The 24,890-nt window shown below is 45.5% G+C and overlaps 1 protein-coding gene across 2 annotated transcripts; it reads right to left on the bottom strand.

The window, feature by feature from the left end:
• Nucleotides 1–5,249: 5,249 nt before the first annotated feature.
• MMAB (metabolism of cobalamin associated B) lies at nt 5,250–24,794 on the bottom strand. 2 transcript variants are annotated; one of them, XM_083150710.1, is made up of 9 exons: nt 24,649–24,794; nt 9,097–9,152; nt 8,911–9,004; nt 8,191–8,248; nt 7,787–7,859; nt 7,528–7,625; nt 7,075–7,139; nt 6,921–6,980; nt 5,250–5,567 (listed from the first exon to the last, which is right to left on the bottom strand). In XM_083150710.1, exons 1-9 carry the CDS (start codon nt 24,777–24,779, stop codon nt 5,480–5,482), a joined length of 723 nt encoding a protein of 240 aa, XP_083006836.1. In that variant the 5' UTR covers nt 24,780–24,794; the 3' UTR covers nt 5,250–5,479. The 2 variants fall into 2 exon arrangements, with proteins under 2 accessions (XP_083006836.1, XP_083006837.1); XM_083150711.1 differs by having other exon boundaries at nt 7,075–7,135.
• Nucleotides 24,795–24,890: the final 96 nt, after the last annotated feature.

Raw genomic sequence — 24,890 nt, 5'->3', positions numbered from 1 at the left:
GTCATCAAGTCCATATTTGGTTATCCTATTGACACATTCTACCAATCAGCGCTAGGGAAGGGCGGAGTTTGAAGCTCTGAGTCTGGCTTTCCCAGACAGCTAAGTATTATCGGCCATGTTGGACATGGGCAGGAGTGATCGGTGGCCATGATAGATGTGGGCATTGGCAGGCCAGGTCATGATGTAGCTGTCTTTGGTTATCAAAAGATACTGTAAGTATATAGCAGGACCACTTAGCTGAGGTTATAGAATCCACTTATGTAAAGAATCATTGTAAATGTCAGTATACCCAACTAAAAGCAGCAACAACCTAAATGACCTAACATGGGCGCACACATATAATATAATATAATATATATATATATATATATATATATATATATATATATATACTTCTTGACGGTGGCACTCAGGACTTCCAAGGAATAACGACAGACCACTTGGTTTCTGCAGAAACCAAGTGGTCTGTCGTTATTCCTTGGAAGTCCTGAGTGCCACCGTCAAGAAGTGTGTGAAGTGCCCCGGTGTCTTAATCGGAGCATACGGGAGGCACCTGGCAAGTAGAAGCCTGCATTTCAAATTGAGTGCCGACACACGGATATTATATATATATATATATATATATATATATATATATATATATATATATATATATATATATATATATAGCCCGATCGTATAGCAAAGTATACACAAACAGCGGCACTCAATGGGTTTTTTCAAAAAGTGTATTTCAAGCGGTCCAACGTTTCGGGGACTAGCCCCTTTGTCAAGGTGCAGGAAACTTGGTTAGTTTCCTGCACCTTGACAAAGGGGCTAGTCCCCGAAACGTTGGACCGCTTGAAATACACTTTTTGAAAAAACCCATTGAGTGCCGCTGTTTGTGTATACTTTGCTATACGATCGGGCTATCTATTTGTTTCCTGAGGGCACCTGGGTAGCTGTCCTATTGAGCTGGAGTGCCAAGCCGCAACATTGTCTCTATATATATATATATATATATATATATATATATATATATATATATATATATATATATATATATATATATAATAGTAGCAGATGGCCGCACTCCCAATAAATAGTCAGGATACAGGTCACTTTAAGTGAATGACGTTTCGAGGTCTTTATTACCTCTTCATCAGACTTAAAGTTACCTGTATCCTGACTATTTATTGGGAGTGCGGCCATCTGCTACTTTTATCGGGGACCCACATCGGGGATACTCTGGACCGGCACCCTTAAAGTTACCCTTTCTTGGCGGTGTTGCTGCTTCTATCCAAGACTACTACCGTGTTTCCCCGATAATAAGCCCTACCCCGAAAATAAGCCCTACCCTGAGTTCTGGACATCTGTCCAAAAAAAGCCCTACCCCGAAAATAAGCCCTATCGAAATACCCATTTTTACGGGTCCATGCACTAAAATATTGGTACAATGCCCCCCAGCTCGACCCCCGCTATCCCCCTCACCTACCCTGCATGATGGATGCCGCAGCGGTATGGTAGCACGGTACCGCTGAGGGCTCTCCGGTCCCAGGGATGCATTGCGCATAGCGCATGATGTCACCACGCCTTCCACGCTGTGCTATACAGACTGGCGGGAGCGGACTGTCAGGAGCGGAGTGCCAGCAGCAGCAGCGGCGGAAAGCCTGACAAACGGGGAAAGGTGAGGGGCATGTACAGGTAAAGTCAGCAATGGTGGCATGATAGGGATAAAGGCAGCAATAGGGGCATGATGGGGATAAAAGCAGCAATGGGGACATGATGGGTATAAAGGCATCAATGGGAGCATGATGGGTACTGTATAAACTGAGCAATGGGGGCATGATGGGGACAAAAGCACCAATGGGGGCATGATGGGTCAATGCTATCAAAATAAGCCCTACTATAGTGTTTTTTGTTAAAAAAAATAAAAATAAGACAGTGTCTTATTATCGGGGAAACACGGTATATATATACACATATGTACTTTATTTCCATCCAAGGCTTAAGGTGCGTACACACGTGTGCAATTTAGCACATATCGCTGGAAATATGGTCGCTGAGCGACCATATTGCCAGTGATTTGTGTGTGCTGTCGGCGATGAATCGCCGGGTGCGCGCTCCCGTGTGCAGCCCCTGATGGTCGCTGGTCGCAGGAGCTTGCTCCTGCGATCAGCTATTTCCCTGCCTCTTCCCCCGGCAGAGTCTCCTGATTATCAGCGACCATCTCTGGTCGCTGATGAACAGGAGAGACGCTCAGCAATATATTGCTGAGCAATATATCTCCCCCGTGTGTACGGGGCATAAGTGCTGGTCTACCCTCCCAAATTCGGGTGGTCCTCCCAGGCCCTAGAAACTAACTCAAGCCTCCTGCCTCTGTTCCACACCCCCTCAGCTGCATAAGCCAAGTCCTGCTACAGAGAGGGGGCGGGGTTTCAGTTATGCAAATCCTGTCATTTTAGCCCTGCCCCCCTCTGTAAACCATCAAATCACCACATTCAGCTTGAAGGGGTGTGGTTTCATTACATCACCGCCTGTCCCCACCCCCCAAACCGCACATGGCCGTTACGTCAAATGTATCCTGGAATTGTTTATAGACCCCTAATTCACTAGAGCTCAATCATGGAAATCCTTAAAACCAGATTGTTAGGGGGCCTTGAGGACAGTGTGTGGGGCCCTTAGGCTAAACTGGTGCTTCACAAACTCCTTCCTCAAGGATCCATGACTGGTTGATACAGTTGCTAAATGTACATTGCAAAAATGTTGGGGCACTTATATACGGAATGGAAGATACACCAGATGCAGTTCACCACCATCTCCTCTGTCTGGAATTGTAGAGTTAAGGCAGGTATGTCCACACTATGGTCCCCCAGCTGTTGATAAACTACAAGTCCCATCATGCTTTGCCAGTTTTGCTGTTAGAGAATGCTAAAACTATGGCAAGGCATGCTGGGATGTGTAGTTTCACAACAGCTGGAGGGTCACAGTTTGGACATGCCCGAGTTAAGGTATCCCTTCTGGTGTGACCTAGATACCAGCTGGTCCATTCAGAAATGTATGCATGTTCTCTTTGGGTGCAATGTATCATGCCTTCTAGAAGGTGGAAGTCACCAATAAGCTTAATTAGTTATTAATCACCATCCTTAGCAGCGTCTTCTTCCTCCCGGTCACGTCATGCTGGTGTTCTGCACCAGCGATGGGTCTGAGACTTCCATGACCCCGCCAGGGTCACACATTGCGTCTGAGACCACACCCCCACTCCCCTGGGTGTGTCCACGCGGAGCAGCAGATAGAACATAAGCTGCCCCTTCTCCTCCCAGCAGCCTCCTTCACAGTGGAAAGGTGGAGGGGAGTTGACCAGGGACCACTGAGACCCCTAGACTGGCGGGACACCAAGGCAAGTGTCAAACTTTTTCCCACCTTGCAGGAATTTCGGACAAAAAAAAAACAAAAATAGCGAAGTAGTTGCCATAGAAACCAATCGGCTGCATAGATTTTCTGGATAAATGACCGCTGGAAGATAAAGGGGGAATGCTCAGCTTTCTCTCCCAAAGGTTTGATACACCTCACCCATAGTTAATAGGAATATACTGTACATAGCTAGTTAAAAGCCTGTCAAAATGGCTTTCACTGTGAGCTGTAAAAGGTTTTTTTACTTTCACTTTGAGCTGTGACAGTTTTTAGCCCACAAACGCTCCACCCCACCCCCAATCTGCTCCTACCTCCACAGCTCCTTCTCCCCATATCCAGCAAGTTTAAATCAGAAGAGTGTCCCTGCCAATCTTGCTCACTCTTTCTGTTGAGTCATTTGGTCCATCGAGTTGCATCTAGTGGTCATTGGTGGTACTTCATCTCATAGAGGTGAGGAGCAGTTAGCCTTTTATATATCGATAGTTCCTGACAGGGTCGCTCGCCCTGCACACTTTATGGCGTTACGCCTCTCTGCATCCTAACTGTGGGGCAAAAGTAACACTGTGCCAATTGATCGAGATTTCGTCAAGTTAGATGTTCCGTAAGGTTCATTAAAGAATTGTACAAATTAACATTATATATACATGCCCAGGTCTAACATTACAGCCAACATAATTTTAACAATATTATATAAACCAAGATATACATATTACAAACTGTACAGTAACATTAAAATACATTACAATAGCACTCAAAATACTACCAACCGCCACCCTCAACACCCCCACAAACCACCCTCACCAACATTCCAAACTACACACCTATGCAGAGAGAGAGAAATATGCTCATCAAAATCCAAAAGGCTGTGCAAAGCTGGCCATGGAGAAGACATCCTCTCACTGGGTTTCAGATGGCCCCACTGCTGCTACCAACTGAAAGCATCAATCCGTTCCTTTGGGCGCTTCAGGTTGACATTCAAAATTGACACCTACCTGCCTGTAGTTATATAACTCTGTGCACAGTTACCATACCAGTAAAAGGCACTGCCACCCCACCGAACATGATGGCCGCAAGAGACCATCGAGAAGGCCCCACGTCTCCACTCAGTCTTAGCCCTGTGAAGGGCACCAACTCCTTAATGCCGGTCTCCTGCAATAATCTGAAAATTTCAACCTCAACCGTGTTGAAATAATGAAGGCCGTAAAACGAGCTCACTTGGAAACCACACAAGCCGCCTTATTGGTGACACATCGTATAGGTTGGGGTACATGTTTTTGGTTATAGAAGCAGGATCTTTCGGGGGCTCTTGTTCAGGGGGTTTAGGGGCAAGTTTGAGCACTGCAGTCAGTTCCCCACTTGATGGTAACTACCATTTTCACCAGAAAACCCGCAATCCATTGTAGTATATGAAGTTCAGGTCAAAGTCAGGTGTCTTGACAGGATGAGAGGCAAAAAGGTCAGATGCATGAAAAGCCAGTGCAAAATAAATGGTTTCCAAAAAGTTGACCTTCAAGGACACTTCCCCCCCATCCTTATCCATCTAAATTGCACCAAATGTCAGCCACCAGAAGACCCTGTTGCTTCCACATTCTCACCGCTTTCCACTGCACCAGGTGATTGGTCTGGACAATGTTTGCCTAGGCTATGATCAATCACCTTCAGGTCCAAGTCAGATCCATCCTCCAGGAACTCTTTCTTCTCCACCAAGAAGGTCCATCCTGTCTCAGTGAGGCCCTCAAAGAAACGCTGTAACTCTCCGAAGCATAAACAGGCCCAACCCCCACTGATCACAGAACACTTTTTTTTGATGACCACAGCTCATACTTCTGCTCACATAAAACAAAAAAACACAAAACCACCTCCGAAAGGTCAATTTATTTTATAGCGTGCCATCAAGATGGTCTGGGGACTGCTTGTGCCACTGGCCGGTCAATGCCGGTGTGATCTAACCAAGGCCTTAGCTGGAGGTCCATGTGTTGGCATTTAGCCATGTGTCAATGATCTAATGTGCTATCTCCGCCAAGCACCTGGTGGTCACAGGTTTCTCACACACAGCAAATGTAGAACCACTGGAGGGGACGAGACGTTACGGGTTCCCCGGGCGGTATATGGTCTCCGGCCTGCCTTCTGACTTAGCCACGTATCTTGCCAATGTGAAGAGGTAATCGCTCAGTCTGTAACATAAAACAAAACGCGTTTCAGATTATCAGCCCCGGATGAGCAGTTCGATGCCTATATCAAGGTTGCCATGTCAGTCATTTATACCCACTTCAGTACGGACCTGCATGATATCGGTTTTCTCCACCCTTGTTAACCAGAAGCTTAAAATTCTGTGGGGGAGATGTATCAAACTCTCCACTCTCTAGAAGGCTTAATACATTTCCCCCCCTGTGGTACGACCGTCCCCAGGAGGAGGTATACCATAGCGTTTAAACGCCAGCACCACTTGCACCCTTTCCCTTTAAAGTGCTCGTTACCCTATGTGTTGCGTACACATGCATCGATTTTTGGCTATTTTCGATTCTGCTTATAGAAGCAAAAATCAAATCCACATCGAATGGTTTTTAGGACACTTCCAATCTGCATTCGATTTGATGCGCGCTCCCGTCTTCTCAAAATCGAACAGAAAAATAGACAGTGCAGCCAAGGAAATATCGAATTCGTTCCAGTAAATCGAATGTGTACAATGTACCATGAATGGATATCGAATTCGATATCTATTGCAAAAGTACAGATCTAATGCCAGATCTAATAGAAAATCGAATCTAACATCAAATCAAAAGTGTCTGTACATAGCTTAAGATGAACCCAGAGCCGAATCATAATGAGCATTTTGTTTGTCCCTATAATAGAAAATACTAATTTTCTTCCACCGCCTGGAACTGCAGATACTGGTCTGCGGTCCCATCGCGCCTGCCAACATTGAGAATGTCCCTCCCAAAATGGACACTGCCTCAGAGGAGACCATTATAAGGGATGCTAGAGACGGTGGAGGACATTTTTAATGGGGGCAGGTGCAACAGACCCGGGGAGAAATCCCTTGACGAGCAGAAGCTTTTACAGGACCTCAGATCCCCAGCGGCCGGGGGGGGGATCCCCTGACAATGAGCAGGTGCCGCGAGTGTGGGGGAAGTGGGGTATGAAACTTTTTTATTTGGGGGGGGGGGGGGTGTATAGTATAGTAACATCCCTGTTCATCAATACCCTTGTCATGTTATTAATTATCCCTTCAACATTCCAAGTCATTGATTGGATGAACCCTTTGAGCGCCGGAGAAAATATCCGCTAGAAATGCCAGTGGAGCACCAGGGATCACTTTAGTTATTGCCAGCAATGATCTGAGGACAATTAATGGAATTTAGACAAATACGGCGTCCAAAAACCCAACAGTCGCCGTGAGCGAGGCTGGCATTTTTAGCAGATATTTTGCCCATCTCTCACAGTGACGTTGGCACTGAAAAGGGTTATGCACCGTGTTTTTCCTAGAGAAAATCGATTTCTAAAACCGCGGGAGCGAGCCTTTGTACCTGTTCAAGTATTTGCCGACGTTTGGGTCTGCCTCGCCCGTCTGTAACAGCTTGAACGTGCTGAAAAGAATACAAATGGTGTGTAAAGCGGGATCGGGGTGATTGGGGTGCTGTGTTGTGCTAGCTAGAGGTTACAGAGGCAGAAATGGCTTACATCCTCTCGGCTCGGCGACAGATGGACCGGGCCACGTGCAGCGAGGCGCTGGCCTTACCTCCTGACTAAGGGAAACAGGAGACGTTAGCCAATCACAGAATGGAAGAGGAGAGGATGGTCACAAACCGACCAATCAGTAGCAGATAAACCAGCGGTACGCAACGTAGGACAGCCAATAGCAAAGAAGGCGTTATACAATAATAATGGTTTAAGTAACCCAGCTGATTCTAGGGAACATTTTATAGACTACTAATTAAATGAGAGCTAAGCTCTGATTGGTTGCTATAGGACACACCCCTGCTTGTGCGCTTTGGAAGGTTTGATAAGACCCGCCTCCTATGTTTGTTTGGATAATGCTACACAACCTCTTAGCAAGTAAAATCCGGGTGGAGGGGGCATGTGGCAGACGGCTGCGGTATTACAAGGAACACAGTTTACTTTCTGCGGACATACAGGTAGGATGAAGCTGGCCAATGGGGGAAGCTGCAGGGTGTACGCGTCAATCCATCCCTCCAGCTCCTGGACGGGGTCAGCGCTAAACCTGGTCTTAACTGTAAAGAGAAAAGAAAATTACAAGATGGCCGACCGGACGACAATGTCAGATTAAGAGGCAGCGACTCAAGACTCACAAACCGTATTACGTAAACAAGGACAAGGTATAGGAATGTCTATAATATCGATCAGTCTGTAGCGGGTGAGTTTATAGGATTACCTTTGTGGCTGTCTCTGGCAGAGGAGAGGGGAGTTGCGATATTGGAGCCAATGTCTTGCAGCATGCACTGTATCTGCAGAGGAGGGATAGCTGCATTACACCACATCGCCTCTACAGCGTTACACTGTTATAGTATGATTAGCCACGCGGGAGTACAGGGCGACGGTTAATAACAAGCCAGGCAAGACCAGCGACCAGTGATTTGTGCAATGCTGCCACTGCGGGGCCACAGAGAGTAAGTCCTGAAGAAATGGGTGCAGGGTGCACGATGTAGGCCTCTCCGGACGCAGGAGCCTGTAAGTGCTGCACCCCCATTATACGTGCTGCGTTACCGATCTTAGCGCTTCTCACCAAACCGCCGGATGACTTAACAGAACTAATAGCAGGAATAGAAGTGCCGTTACCTTCTCAAGTTGGGACACACACGGGAGATTGGCATCCAGGCAGAACTCTCTGGCCAGCCTGGAAAAGCAGAGGGACACAATGAGAGGAGGAGGTACTATGTCCGAATGTATCACACAACATTTATTGATGTTGCCAAAAACATAGATGGTTGGGACCGAGTGATCGATGTTTTTGGCCATTGATGGACATCATCCTGTTCCTGTGTCACGTCTCTCCCTGGCTGCTACCGCTGCGTCACTGTCATTGTGCTGTGCAATTTAGCAATTCAGCATATGATATCGGTGTGTGCGCACTACACCCCCCCCCCAACCCAATCCCTACCTCCTCCGTCCACCCCTCTTCGCAATGATTCATTTAAATGCACAAGTCCGGCGGTCACACAGAGCAAGCCAACTAGATTAGGCAAAGGTTCTTCTGCGCAAGTGCGGCTATTCGATACCGGGAACCATCAATGGTAGATGATAGAATACTTTATCACCATCGATGATTACCGCTCAAAAAGCCATTGAAGGGGGATGTGCCGATGGCCATCCCTAGTTACTGGGTACTCAGAAACCCCCACGCATGTGTGCGCCAGAACTAAGGACACACAGGACTATTTTGGAGCAGGTGAGAGTTGCTTAAGAGGCCCGTTCAGTATATCAGGCTGCCCATCACATCACGGAGCATTGTTAGGAACGCTTAATTAGTTATGCACCGCACAGAGTAGAACGACCTACCCCAATGCAGAGCTCAGCTCATCTGTAGCACCTAGCGCCTCAAACACCAGATCGTCCTTGGGCCTCCGCTCCCCCGTGTACGTGCTGGAGTAACCTGGCCAGGAATACAATACGCATTACCGGCTGCGGCCTGGCGCACACAAGAGACACACCCACATTCCCGCACCAGCTCAGTCATAGCGATACCTTTGTCTCCTGTCTTTGTGTAGATCTTGGGGAACGTCTTCGGTTTGGGTTCTATGCTAAAAGAGAAACAGAAAAACATTCTGGATTTAAGGGTTCTATGATCTAGGAAATGCATTCATGTAATCACAGTAACTAGAATGCAGCTACGCAGGGATCCATCGATGTTTATGTTCGAAAATGTTTCTAACGAATGTTGTGATTGTCCGTTACCATCGCACCGAAGATCAGGTGACGGCTGCCCAGCCATCATTTGCCAGTGGGCTTCCGATGTCCGTCCCTACGCCCGGACCCCCCTATGTACAAGGTACTACATGGGCGAGCAGTAATATTAATAGGTGTTATATGTGTAGTAAAATAATAAGGTGCTAAAAGGATTCTGAATTAAATATTACAAGGTGATGCTCTAAGGCACCCAGGCTACACTAGGGAGGGCCATAGACCATCGATGATTCCACATCATTGATGGTTTATGGCCGATGTAGAATAGTTTTGCCATCGATGGGGGAGAACCAGATGGTTTACCTCCATCGATAGCAAGCATAACCAAATAGTTTTTATTCTCCCCTAAGGGGACATGGAGTAGATCTGAGCCCCCGGCAACCATTAAGCCCCCCATGATGACCATTGATAGGTAAAACCATCGATGGTCATCTATTGCATAGTATATCGCCATCGATATCCAGTTGCACTATTGACATTGATGGCACAGGCAACGCAAGTGTATGCATGTACACAACATAGAATATGAGGGGCTAGACTGCGCACCCCAATTCCAAGCATCATGAGGCGCTACCATGCTGAGACTTGTATTTCCTCATGGATAAAAGAAAATGGCAGGTGCACCCCCTCAGCACCTGGTACAAATATCAGCCCTATACACTAGGCCGGGGTATCGTATGCTAGCGTCACATGCGGTACCCCAGCAGCTGGATGACATGCGATATATTGTATGCAGACCTTCAGCATTCGATATATCACATGCAATCCCAGCCAAGGCTGCCGGATCCGACAAGTCGGTCTGCGCCTCCAACTGGCATCACGTGTCTTCCCTCACAGCCCCGGGGAGGTGTCGCAGGTGGCCCAACGCTGCATGGAGCAGTAGAATGAGGCATGCTGGCACTTGTGGTTCCACAACAGATTATATATATATATATATATATATATATATACACACACACATATATATATACACAGTGCTGCCCCCTACTGGCAGCTATAATATATAGATTTACTGTGTATATATTATATACACACACACACACGAGGCTGAAGTTGGCTTCTTATTCGGCCAGCTTCTTATTCGAGCTCCAGCTTCTTATTCGACCTCCAGCTTCTTATTCAGAACAATCACTTTTACAAGGGTTAATGAATCATGGACCACAAATTTCACTGCAGAAATCAACACAAGGGGGTTGCCTACATATGACCCACTTGCAAATTCTTTTGACCAACAATGATTTGGGCAGAAAATGGGCACAAAAATGGGCATGGGTCCCAGATATCATTTTGAATAAGTAGCTGGTGTCCTGCAAGGGTTAAACAGCATTGGTCAAAAAATGTTACACTTGGAATCCACACAGGGGGGTCAGATACATATGACCCACTTGCCATTTCTTTTGACCAACAAGGATTTGGGCAGAAATAGGGCAGTAAAGTGGGCATGGGTCCCAGAATCATCATTTTGAATAAGTAGCTGGTGTCCTGCAAGGGTTAAACAGCGTTGGTCAAAAAATATTACACTGGAAACCCGCACAGGGGGGTCACTTACATATGACCCACTTGCCATTTCTTTTGACCAACAAGGATTTGGGCAGAAATAGGGCACTAAAGTGGGCATGGGTCCCAGAATCATCATTTTGAATAAGTAGCTGGTGTCCTGCAAGGGTTAAACAGTGTTGGTCAAAACATATTACACTTGAAACCCAAACAGGGGGGTTGCCTAAATATGACCCACTTGCAATTTCTTTTGACCAACAAGGATTTGGGCAGGAAATGGGCACAAAAATGGGCATGTGTCCCAGATATCATTTTGAATAAGTAGCTGGTGTCCTGCAAGGGTTAAACAGCGTTGGTCAAAAAATATTACACTGGAAACCCGCACAGGGGGGTCACTTACATATGACCCACTTGCCATTTCTTTTGACCAACAAGGATTTGGGCAGTAATAGGGCAGTAAAGTGGGCATGGGTCCCAGAATCATCATTTTGAATAAGTAGCTGGTGTCCTGCAAGGGTTAAACAGTGTTGGTCAAAACATATTACACTTGAAACCCACAGAGGGGGGTTGCCTACATATGACCCACTTGCAATTTCTTTTGACCAACAATGATTTGGGCAGAAAATGGGCACAAAAATGGGCATGGGTCCCAGAATCATCGTTTTGAATAAGTAGCTGGTGTTCTGCAAGGGTTAAACAGCGTTGGTCAACAAATATTACACTGAAAACCCGCGATAGGGGGTCACTTACATATCACCCACTAGCCATTTCTTTTGACCAACAAGGATTTGGGCAGAAATAGGGCACTAAAGTGGGCATGGGTCCCAGAATCATCATTTTGAATAAGTAGCTGGTGTTCTGCAAGGGTTAAACAGCGTTGGTCAACAAATATTACACTGGAAACCCGCACAGGGGGGTCACTTACATATGACCCACTTGCCATTTCTTTTGACCAACAAGGATTTGGGCAGAAATAGGGCAGTAAAGTGGGCATGGGTCCCAGAATCATCACTTTGAATAAGTAGCTGGTGTCCTGCAAGGGTTAAACAGCGTTTGTCAAAAAATATTACACTGGAAACCTGCACAGGGGGGTCAATTACATATGACCCACTTGCCATTTCTTTTGACCAACAAGGATTTGGGCAGAAATAGGGCAGTAAAGTGGGCATAGGTCCCAGATGTCATCATTTTGAATAAGTAGCTGGTGTCCTGCAAGGGTTAAACAGCGTTGGTCAAAAAATGTTACACTTGGAATCCACACAGGGGGGTCAGATACATATGACCCACTTGCCATTTCTTTTGACCAACAAGGATTTGGGCAGAAATAGGGCACTAAAGTGGGCATGGGTCCCAGAATCATCATTTTGAATAAGTAGCTGGTGTCCTGCAAGGGTTAAACAGTGTTGGTCAAAACATATTACACTTGAAACCCACACAGGGGGGATGCCTACATATGACCCACTTGCAATTTCTTTTGACCAACAATGATTTGGGCAGAAAATGGGCACAAAATTGGGCATGGGTCCCAGAATCATCATTTTGAATAAGTAGCTGGTGTTCTGCAAGGGTTAAACAGCGTTGGTCAACAAATGTTACACTTGGAATGCACACAGGGGGGTCAGATACATATGACCCACTTGCCATTTCTTTTGACCAACAAGGATTTGGGCAGAAATAGGGCACTAAAGTGGGCATGGGTCCCAGAATCATCATTTTGAATAAGTAGCTGGTGTCCTGCAAGGGTTAAACAGTGTTGGTCAAAAAATATTACACTTGAAATCCGCACAGGGGGGTTGCCTACATATGACCCACTTGCAATTTCTTTTGACCAACAATGATTTGGGCAGAAAATGGGCACAAAAATGGGCATGGGTCCCAGAATCATCATTTTGAATAAGTAGCTGGTGTTCTGCAAGGGTTAAACAGCGTTGGTCAACAAATATTACACTGGAAACCCGCACAGGGGGGTCACTTACATATGACCCACTTGCCATTTCTTTTGACCAACAAGGATTTGGGAAGAAATAGGGCAGTAAAGTGGGCATGGGTCACAGATGTCATCATTTTGAATAAGTAGCTGGTGTCCTGCAAGGGTTAAACAGTGTTGGTCAAAACATATTACACTTGAAACCCACACAGGGGGGTTGCCTACATATGACCCACGTGCAATTTCTTTTGACCAACAATCATTTGGGCAGAAAATGGGCACAAAAATGGGCATGGGTCCCCGGATCATCATTTTGAATAAGTAGCTGGTGTTCTGCAAGGGTTAAACAGCGTTGGTCAAAAAATGTTACACTTGGAATCCACACAGGGGGGTCAGATACATATGACCCACTTGCCATTTCTTTTGACCAACAAGGATTTGGGCAGAAATAGGGCACTAAAGTGGGCATGGGTCCCAGAATCATCATTTTGAATAAGTAGCTGGTGTCCTGCAAGGGTTAAACAGTGTTGGTCAAAACATATTACACTTGAAACCCAAACAGGGGGGTTGCCTACATATGACCCACTTGCAATTTCTTTTGACCAACAATGATTTGGGCAGAAAATGGGCACAAAAATGGGCATGGGTCCCAGAATCATCATTTTGAATAAGTAGCTGGTGTTCTGCAAGGGTTAAACAGCGTTGGTCAACAAATATTACACTGAAAACCGGCACTAGGGGGTCACTTACATATCACCCACTTGCCATTTTTTTTGACCAACAAGGATTTGGGCAGAAATAGGGCACTAAAGTGGGCATGGGTCCCAGAATCATCATTTTGAATAAGTAGCTGGTGTCCTGCAAGGGTTAAACAGTGTTGGTCAAAACATATTACACTTGAAACCCAAACAGGGGGGTTGCCTACATATGACCCACTTGCAATTTCTTTTGACCAACAATGATTTGGGCAGAAAATGGGCACAAAATTGGGCATGGGTCCCAGAATCATCATTTTGAATAAGTAGCTGGTGTTCTGCAAGGGTTAAACAGCGTTGGTCAACAAATATTACACTGGAAACCCGCACAGGGGGGTCACTTACATATGACCCACTTGCCATTTCTTTTGACCAACAAGGATTTGGGCAGAAATAGGGCAGTAAAGTGGGCATGGGTCCCAGAATCATCATTTTGAATAAGTAGCTGGTGTCCTGCAAGGGTTAAACAGCGTTGGTCAAAAAATATTACACTGGAAACCCGCACAGGGGGGTCAATTACATATGACCCACTTGCCATTTCTTTTGACCAACAAGGATTTGGGCAGTAATAGGGCAGTAAAGTGGGCATAGGTCCCAGATGTCATTATTTTGAATAAGTAGCTGGTGTCCTGCAAGGGTTAAACAGCGTTGGTCAAAAAATGTTACACTTGGAATCCACACAGGGGAGTCAGATACATATGACCCACTTGCCATTTCTTTTGACCAACAAGGATTTGGGCAGAAATAGGGCAGTAAAGTGGGCATGGGTCCCAGAATCATCATTTTGAATAAGTAGCTGGTGTCCTGCAAGGATTAAACAGTGTTGGTCAAAACATATTACACTTCAAACCCACACAGGGGGGTTGCCTACATATGACCCAATTGCAATTTCTTTTGACCAACAATGATTTGGGCAGAAAATGGGCACAAAAATGGGCATGTGTCCCAGAATCATCATTTTGAGTAAGTACCTGGTGTTCTACAAGGGTTAAACAGCGTTGGTCAAAAGATGTTACACATGGAATCCACACAGGGGGGTCAGATACATATGACCCACTTGCCATTTCTTTTTACCAACAAGGATTTGGGCAGAAATAGGGCAGTAAAGTGGGCATGGGTCACAGATGTCATTATTTTGAATAAGTAGCTGGTGTCCTGCAAGGGTTAAACAGTGTTGGTCAAAACATATTACACTTAAAACCCAAACAGGGGGGTTGCCTACATATGACCCACTTGCAATTTCTTTTGATCAACAATGATTTGGGCAGAAAATGGGCACAAAAATGGGCATGGGTCCCAGATATCATTTTGAATAAGTAGCTGGTGTCCTGCAAGGGTTAAACAGTGTTGGTCAAAAAATGTTACACTTGGAATCCACACAGGGGGGTCAGATACATATGACCCACTTGCCATTTCTTTTGACCAACAAGGATTTGGGCAGTAATAGGGCAGTAAAGTGGGCATGGGTCACAGATGTCATTATTTTGAATAAGTAGCTGGTGTCCTGCAAGGGTTAAACAGTGTTGGTCAAAACATATTGCACTTGAAACCCACACAGGGGGGTTGCCTACATATGACCCACTTGCAATTTCTTTTGACCAACAATCATTTGGGCAGAAAATGGGCACAAAAATGGGCATGGGTCCCCGGATCATCATTTTGAATAAGTAGCTGGTGTTCTGCAAGGGTTAAACAGCGTTGGTCAAAAAATGTTACACTTGGAATCCACACAGGGGGGTCAGATACATATGACCCACTTGCCATTTCTTTTGACCAACAAGGATTTGGGCAGAAATAGGGCAGTAAAGTGGGCATGGGTCCCAGAATCATCATTTTGAATAAGTAGCTGGTGTTCTGCAAGGGTTAAACAGCGTTGGTCAACAAATATTACACTGGAAACCCGCACAGGGGGGTCACTTACATTTGACCCACTTGCCATTTCTTTGGTCAAAAGAAATGGCAAGTGGGTCATATGTATCTGACTCCCCTGTGTGGATTCCAAGTGTAAAATTTTTTGACCAACGCTGTTTAACCCTTGCAGGACACCAGCTACTTATTCAAAATGATGACATCTGGGACCTATGCCCACTTTACTGCCCTATTACTGCCCAAATCCTTGTTGGTCAAAAGAAATGGCAAGTGGGTCATATGTAAGTGACCCCCCTGTGCGGGTTTCCAGTGTAATATTTGTTGACCAACGCTGTTTAACCCTTGCAGAACACCAGCTTCTTATTCAAAATGATGATTCTGGGACCCATGCCCACTTTAGTGCCCTATTTCTGCCCAAATCCTTGTTGGTCAAAAGAAATGGCAAGTGGGTGATATGTAAGTGACCCCCTAGTGCGGGTTTTCAGTGTAATATTTGTTGACCAACGCTGTTTAACCCTTGCAGAACACCAGCTACTTATTCAAAATGATGATTCTGGGACCCATGCCCATTTTTGTGCCCATTTTCTGCCCAAATCATCGTTGGTCAAAAGAAATTGCAAGTGGGTCATATGTAGGCAACCCCCCTGTGTGGGTTTCAAGTGTAATATGTTTTGACCAACACTGTTTAACCCTTGCAGAACACCAGCTACTTATTCAAAATGATGATTCTGGGACCCATGCCCACTTTAGTGCCCTATTTCTGCCCAAATCCTTGTTGGTCAAAAGAAATGGCTAGTGGGTGATATGTAAGTGACCCCCTAGCGCGGGTTTTCAGTGTAATATGTTTTGACCAACACTGTTTAACCCTTGCAGAACACCAGCTACTTATTCAAAATGATGATTCTGGGACCCATGCCCACTTTAGTGCCCTATTTCTGCCCAAATCCTTGTTGGTCAAAAGAACTGGCAAGTGGGTCATATATATCTGACCCCCCTGTGTGGATTCCAAGTGTAAAATTTTTTGACCAACGCTGTTTAACCCTTGCAGAACACCAGCTACTTATTCAAAATGATGATTCTGGGACCCATGCCCATTTTTGTGTCCATTTTCTGCCCAAATCATTGTTGGTCAAAAGAAATTGCAAGTGGGTCATATGTAGGCAACCCCCCTGTGTGGGTTTCAAGTGTAATATGTTTTGACCAACACTGTTTAACCCTTGCAGGACACCAGCTACTTATTCAAAATGATGACATCTGGGACCCATGCCCACTTTACTGCCCTATTACTGCCCAAATCCTTGTTGGTCAAAAGAACTGGCAAGTGGGTCATATATATCTGACCCCCCTGTGTGGATTCCAAGTGTAACATTTTTTGACCAACGCTGTTTAACCCTTGCAGAACACCAGCTACTTATTCAAAATGATGATTCTGGGACCCATGCCCATTTTTGTGTCCATTTTCTGCCAAAATCATTGTTGGTCAAAAGAAATTGCAAGTGGGTCATATGTAGGCAACCCCCCTGTTCGGGTTTCAAGTGTAATATGTTTTGACCAACACTGTTTAACCCTTGCAGGACACCAGCTACTTATTCAAAATAATGACATCTGTGACCCATGCCCACTTTACTGCCCTATTTCTGCCCAAATCCTTGTTGGTCAAAAGAAATGGCAAGTGGGTCATATGTATCTGACCCCCCTGTGTGGATTCCATGTGTAACATCTTTTGACCAACGCTGTTTAACCCTTGTAGAACACCAGGTACTTACTCAAAATGATGATTCTGGGACCCATGCCCATTTTTGTGCCCATTTTCTGCCCAAATCATTGTTGGTCAAAAGAAATTGCAAGTGGGTCATATGTAGGCAACCTCCCTGTGTGGGTTTGAAGTGTAATATGTTTTGACCAACACTGTTTAATCCTTGCAGGACACCAGCTACTTATTCAAAATGATGATTCTGGGACCCATGCCCACTTTACTGCCCTATTTCTGCCCAAATCCTTGTTGGTCAAAAGAAATGGCAAGTGGGTCATATGTATCTGACTCCCCTGTGTGGATTCCAAGTGTAACATTTTTTGACCAACGCTGTTTAACCCTTGCAGGACACCAGCTACTTATTCAAAATAATGACATCTGGGACCTATGCCCACTTTACTGCCCTATTACTGCCCAAATCCTTGTTGGTCAAAAGAAATGGCAAGTGGGTCATATGTAATTGACCCCCCTGTGCGGGTTTCCAGTGTAATATTTTTTGACCAACGCTGTTTAACCCTTGCAGGACACCAGCTACTTATTCAAAATGATGATTCTGGGACCCATGCCCACTTTACTGCCCTATTTCTGCCCAAATCCTTGTTGGTCAAAAGAAATGGCAAGTGGGTCATATGTAAGTGACCCCCCTGTGCGGGTTTCCAGTGTAATATTTGTTGACCAACGCTGTTTAACCCTTGCAGAACACCAGCTACTTATTCAAAATGATGATTCTGGGACCCATGCCCAATTTTGTGCCCATTTTCTGCCCAAATCATTGTTGGTCAAAAGAAATTGCAAGTGGGTCATATGTAGGCAACCCCCCTGTTTGGGTTTCAAGTGTAATATGTTTTGACCAACACTGTTTAACCCTTGCAGGACACCAGCTACTTATTCAAAATGATGATTCTGGGACCCATGCCCACTTTAGTGCCCTATTTCTGCCCAAATCCTTGTTGGTCAAAAAAAATGGCAAGTGGGTGATATGTAAGTGACCCCCTAGTGCCGGTTTTCAGTGTAATATTTGTTGACCAACGCTGTTTAACCCTTGCAGAACACCAGCTACTTATTCAAAATGATGATTCTGGGACCCATGCCCATTTTTGTGCCCATTTTCTGCCCAAATCATTGTTGGTCAAAAGAAATTGCAAGTGGGTCATATGTAGGCAACCCCCCTGTTTGGGTTTCAAGTGTAATATGTTTTGACCAACACTGTTTAACCCTTGCAGGACACCAGCTACTTATTCAAAATGATGATTCTGGGACCCATGCCCACTTTACTGCCCTATTTCTGCCCAAATCCTTGTTGGTCAAAAGAAATGGCAAGTGGGTCATATGTATCTGACCCCCCTGTGTGGATTCCAAGTGTAACATTTTTTGACCAACGCTGTTAACCCATGCAGGACACCAGCTACTTATTCAAAATGATGATTCTGGGACCCATGCCCACTTTAGTGCCCTATTTCTGCCCAAATCCTTGTTGGTCAAAAGAAATGGCAAGTGGGTCATATGTAAGTGACCCCCCTGTGCGGGTTTCCAGTGTAATATTTTTTGACCAACGCTGTTTAACCCTTGCAGGACACCAGCTACTTATTCAAAATGATGATTCTGGGACCCATGCCCACTTTACTGCCCTATTTCTGCCCAAATCCTTGTTGGTCAAAAGAAATGGCAAGTGGGTCATATGTAAGTGACCCCCCTGTGCGGGTTTCCAGTGGTATATTTGTTGACCAACGCTGTTTAACCCTTGCAGGACACCAGCTACTTATTCAAAATGATATCTGGGACCCATGCCCATTTTTGTGCCCATTTTCTGCCCAAATCATTGTTGGTCAAAAGAAATTGCAAGTGGGTCATATGTAGGCAACCCCCCTGTGTGACCAACGCTGTTAACCCATGCAGGACACCAGCTACTTATTCAAAATGATGATTCTGGGACCCATGCCCACTTTAGTGCCCTATTTCTGCCCAAATCCTTGTTGGTCAAAAGAAATGGCAAGTGGGTCATATGTAAGTGACCCCCCTGTGCGGGTTTCCAGTGTAATATTTGGTACTTGTTTCCTAGAACGGCCACAACGATTTAGATCGTTGTGGTCGTAAGATAAAAAATCGGATCGATCGAATCGCATGCGATTTGGTCGCATACGATGCGACCGATCCGATCGACCGATTTTTCACCCGAATTTTTTTTTTTTTTCACCAGATTTGTTTCAATTGCCCCCCCAAATGTTAATAAGTGTGCTAGACCCCACGATAGACGTGAACCCGAAGCGTGGCGAGCGCAGCGAGCCCGCGAGGGGCGGCGGTGCGCGTCCTCCGACCTTTTCATTCCCCTACTATCCACTAGGGCGTGGAGTGAGAATATAATAGTGTGGCGAGCGCAGCGAGACACCGAGCCCGAAGCGTGGCGAGCGCAGCGAGCCCCGCGAGGGGACGCGTCTAACTTCACAGGTATACGCGTCCCCTCGCGGGGCTCGCTGCGCTCGCCACGCTTCGGGCTCGGTGGCTCGCTGCGCTCGCCACACTATTATATTCTCACTCCACGCCCTAGTGGATAGTAGGGGAATGAAAAGGTCGGAGGACGCGCACCGCCGCCGCTCGCCACGCTTCGGGTTCACGTCTATCGTGGGGTCATGGCGGGCACATAAAAAATGTGAAATGGGTCATATTGGCCCATTTCACCTTTTTTATCATTTTTCCCTATGTGAGATGGACTTAATCAAGTCCATCTCATCTTGTGCCATTATAATGGCACAAGACCGACCGATTTCAATGTTAAAAGATTTTTTAACATTGAAGTCTATGGAAAAATCGGGTCAATCGGTCGGTCGCATCGCGGCCGATTTTAATTGGTCGCGACCGACCGATTGACCCGATTTCTGTCAATCAAAGTGAAAAAATTGTAAAAAATCGGCCACATCGTGAGGATCGTGTCCCTTAATTAAGAGCCACGATCACTCACGATTGTGGCCGTTCTAGGAAACAAGTACCTAATATTTTTTGACCAACGCTGTTTAACCCTTGCAGGACACCAGCTACTTATTCAAAATGATGATTCTGGGACCCATGCCCACTTTACTGCCCTATTTCTGCCCAAATCCTTGTTGGTCAAAAGAAATGGCAAGTGGGTCATATGTAAGTGACCCCCCTGTGCGGGTTTCCAGTGTAATATTTGTTGACCAACGCTGTTTAACCCTTGCAGGACACCAGCTACTTATTAAAAATGATATCTGGGACCCATGCCCATTTTTGTGCCCATTTTCTGCCCAAATCATTGTTGGTCAAAAGAAATTGCAAGTGGGTCATATGTAGGCAACCCCCCTGTGTGACCAACGCTGTTAACCCATGCAGGACACCAGCTACTTATTCAAAATGATGATTCTGGGACCCATGCCCACTTTAGTGCCCTATTTCTGCCCAAATCCTTGTTGGTCAAAAGAAATGGCAAGTGGGTCATATGTAAGTGACCCCCCTGTGCGGGTTTCCAGTGTAATATTTTTTGACCAACGCTGTTTAACCCTTGCAGGACACCAGCTACTTATTCAAAATGATGATTCTGGGACCCATGCCCACTTTACTGCCCTATTTCTGCCCAAATCCTTGTTGGTCAAAAGAAATTGCAAGTGGGTCATATGTAAGTGACCCCCCTGTGCGGGTTTCCAGTGTAATATTTGTTGACCAATGCTGTTTAACCCTTGCAGGACACCAGCTACTTATTCAAAATGATATCTGGGACCCATGCCCATTTTTGTGCCCATTTTCTGCCCAAATCATTGTTGGTCAAAAGTAATTGCAAGTGGGTCATATGTAGGCAACCCCCCTGTGTGGGTTTCAAGTGTAATATGTTTTGACCAACACTGTTTAACCCTTGCAGGACACCAGCTACTTATTCAAAATGATGACATCTGTGACCCATGCCCACTTTACTGCCCTATTACTGCCCAAATCCTTGTTGGTCAAAAGAAATGGCAAATGGGTCATATGTAAGTGACCCCCCTGTGCGGGTTTCCAGTGTAATATTTTTTGACCAACGCTGTTTAACCCTTGCAGGACACCAGCTACTTATTCAAAATGATATCTGGGACCCATGCCCATTTTTGTGCCCATTTTCTGCCCAAATCATTGTTGGTCAAAAGAAATTGCAAGTGGGTCATATGTAGGCAACCTCCCTGTGTGGGTTTGAAGTGTAATATGTTTTGACCAACACTGTTTAATCCTTGCAGAACACCAGCTACTTATTCAAAATGATGATTCTGGGACCCATGCCCACTTTACTGCCCTATTTCTGCCCAAATCCTTGTTGGTCAAAAGAAATGGCAAGTGGGTCATATGTATCTGACCCCCCTGTGTGGATTCCAAGTGTAACATTTTTTGACCAACGCTGTTAACCCATGCAGGACACCAGCTACTTATTCAAAATGATGATTCTGGGACCCATGCCCACTTTAGTGCCCTATTTCTGCCCAAATCCTTGTTGGTCAAAAGAAATGGCAAGTGGGTCATATGTAAGTGACCCCCCTGTGCGGGTTTCCAGTGTAATATTTTTTGACCAACGCTGTTTAACCCTTGCAGGACACCAGCTACTTATTCAAAATGATGATTCTGGGACCCATGCCCACTTTACTGCCCTATTTCTGCCCAAATCCTTGTTGGTCAAAAGAAATGGCAAGTGGGTCATATGTAAGTGACCCCGCTGTGCGGGTTTCCAGTGTAATATTTGTTGACCAACGCTGTTTAACCCTTGCAGAACACCAGCTACTTATTCAAAATGATGATTCTGGGACCCATGCCCACTTTAGTGCCCTATTTATGCCCAAATCCTTGTTGGTCAAAAGAAATGGCAAGTGGGTCATATGTAAGTGACCCCCCTGTGCGGGTTTCCAGTGTAATATTTTTTGACCAACGCTGTTTAACCCTTGCAGGACACCAGCTACTTATTCAAAATGATATCTGGGACCCATGCCCATTTTTGTGCCCATTTTCTGCCCAAATCATTGTTGGTCAAAAGAAATTGCAAGTGGGTCATATGTAGGCAACCCCCCTGTGTGGGTTTCAAGTGTAATATGTTTTGACCAACACTGTTTAACCCTTGCAGGACACCAGCTACTTATTCAAAATAATGACATCTGTGACCCATGCCCACTTTACTGCCCTATTACTGCCCAAATCCTTGTTGGTCAAAAGAAATGGCAAGTGGGTCATATGTATCTGACCCCCCTGTGTGGATTCCAAGTGTAACATTTTTTGACCAACGCTGTTTAACCCTTGCAGAACACCAGCTACTTATTCAAAATGATGATTCTGGGACCCATGCCCATTTTTGTGCCCATTTTCTGCCCAAATCATTGTTGGTCAAAAGAAATTGCAAGTGGGTCATATGTAGGCAACCCCCCTGTGTGGGTTTCAAGTGTAATATGTTTTGACCAACACTGTTTAACCCATGCAGGACACCAGCTACTTATTCAAAATGATGACATCTGTGACCCATGCCCACTTTACTGCCCTATTACTGCCCAAATCCTTGTTGGTCAAAAGAAATGGCAAGTGGGTCATATGTAAGTGACCCCCCTGTGCGGGTTTCCAGTGTAATATTTTTTGACCAACGCTGTTTAACCCTTGCAGGACACCAGCTACTTATTCAAAATGATATCTGGGACCCATGCCCATTTTTGTGCCCATTTTCTGCCCAAATCATTGTTGGTCAAAAGAAATTGCAAGTGGGTCATATGTAGGCAACCCCCCTGTGTGGGTTTCAAGTGTAATATGTTTTGACCAACACTGTTTAACCCTTGCAGGACACCAGCTACTTATTCAAAATAATGACATCTGTGACCCATGCCCACTTTACTGCCCTATTTCTGCCCAAATCCTTGTTGGTCAAAAGAAATGCCAAGTGGGTCATATGTATCTGACCCCCCTGTGTGGATTCCAAGTGTAACATTTTTTGACCAACGCTGTTTAACCCTTGCAGAACACCAGCTACTTATTCAAAATGATGATTCTGGGACCCATGCCCATTTTTGTGCCCATTTTCTGCCCAAATCCTTGTTGGTCAAAAGAAATGACAAGTGGGTCATATGTAAGTGACCCCCCTGTGCGGGTTTCCAGTGTAATATTTTTTGACCAACGCTGTTTAACCCTTGCAGGACACCAGCTACTTATTCAAAATGATGATTCTGGGACCCATGCCCACTTTACTGCCCTATTTCTGCCCAAATCCTTGTTGGTCAAAAGAAATGGCAAGTGGGTCATATGTATCTGACCCCCCTGTGTGGATTCCAAGTGTAAAATTTTTTGACCAACGCTGTTTAACACTTGCAGGACACCAGCTACTTATTCAAAATGATTACATCTGTGACCCATGCCCACTTTACTGCCCTATTACTGCCCAAATCCTTGTTGGTCAAAAGAAATGGCAAGTGGGTCATATGAAAGTGACCCCCCTGTGCGGGTTTCCAGTGTAATATATTTTGACCAACGCTGTTTAACCCTTGCAGGACACCAGCTACTTATTCAAAATGATATCTGGGACCCATGCCCATTTTTGTGCCCATTTTCTGCCCAAATCATTGTTGATCAAAAGAAATTGCAAGTGGGTCATATGTAGGCAACCCCCCTGTGTGGGTTTCAAGTGTAATATGTTTTGACCAACACTGTTTAACCCTTGCAGGACACTAGCTACTTATTCAAAATAATGACATCTGTGACCCATGCCCACTTTACTGCCCTATTTCTGCCCAAATCTTTGTTGGTCAAAAGAAATGCCAAGTGGGTCATATGTAAGTGACCCCCCTGTGTGGATTACAAGTGTAACATTTTTTTACCAACGCTGTTTAACCCTTGCAGAACACCAGCTACTTATTCAAAATGATGATTCTGGGACCCATGCCCATTTTTGTGCCCATTTTCTGCCCAAATCCTTGTTGGTCAAAAGAAATGACAAGTGGGTCATATGTAAGTGACCCCCCTTTGCGGGTTTCCAGTGTAATATTTTTTGACCATCGCTGTTTAACCCTTGCAGGACACCAGCTACTTATTCAAAATGATGATTCTGGGACCCATGCCCACTTTACTGCCCTATTTCTGCCCAAATCCTTGTTGGTCAAAAGAAATGGCAAGTGGGTCATATGTAAGTGACCCCCCTGTTCGGGTTTCCAGTGTAATATTTGTTGACCAACGCTTTTTAACCCTTGCAGAACACCAGCTACTTATTCAAAATGATATCTGGGACCCATGCCCATTTTTGTGCCCATTTTCTGCCCAAATCATTGTTGGTCAAAAGAAATTGCAAGTGGGTCATATGTAGGCAACCCCCCTGTGTTGATTTCTGCAGTGAAATTTGTGGTCCATGATTTATTAACCCTTGTAAAAGTGATTGTTCTGAATAAGAAGCTGGCGCTCGAATAAGAAGCTGGAGCTCGAATAAGAAGCTGGAGCTCGAATAAGAAGCCAACTTCAGCCTCGTCACACACACACACATATATATATATATATATATATATATATATATATATCGGGGCTGCAGCTGCGCCTCTCACCTCTTCTCCTCCCGCCCCCCTCCTGTGCACAGCCGCCGCCTCCAGCTGCAGCAGCCCCCGGTCACCCCGCCGCGCACCACTGCCACTCTCCTCAGCGCCTGGCGTGCTGCTACCGACGCCGCCATCATCATTTTACACCAGGCCACGCCCACCTGGCCGGTTAAGAACGCCCACAGCACTGGGTTGGCGCAGAGACCCTGACCAGCCTGTCGCACGGCCATCGCTGATTGGGCCTCATTGTG

This window comes from Crinia signifera, chromosome 6 (genome assembly GCF_055691185.1).
Source record: "Crinia signifera chromosome 6, ASM5569118v1, whole genome shotgun sequence".
In the NCBI taxonomy this organism is placed as follows: Eukaryota; Metazoa; Chordata; class Amphibia; order Anura; family Myobatrachidae; genus Crinia; species Crinia signifera.
This window is presented reverse-complemented; position numbering and strand designations above follow the sequence as displayed.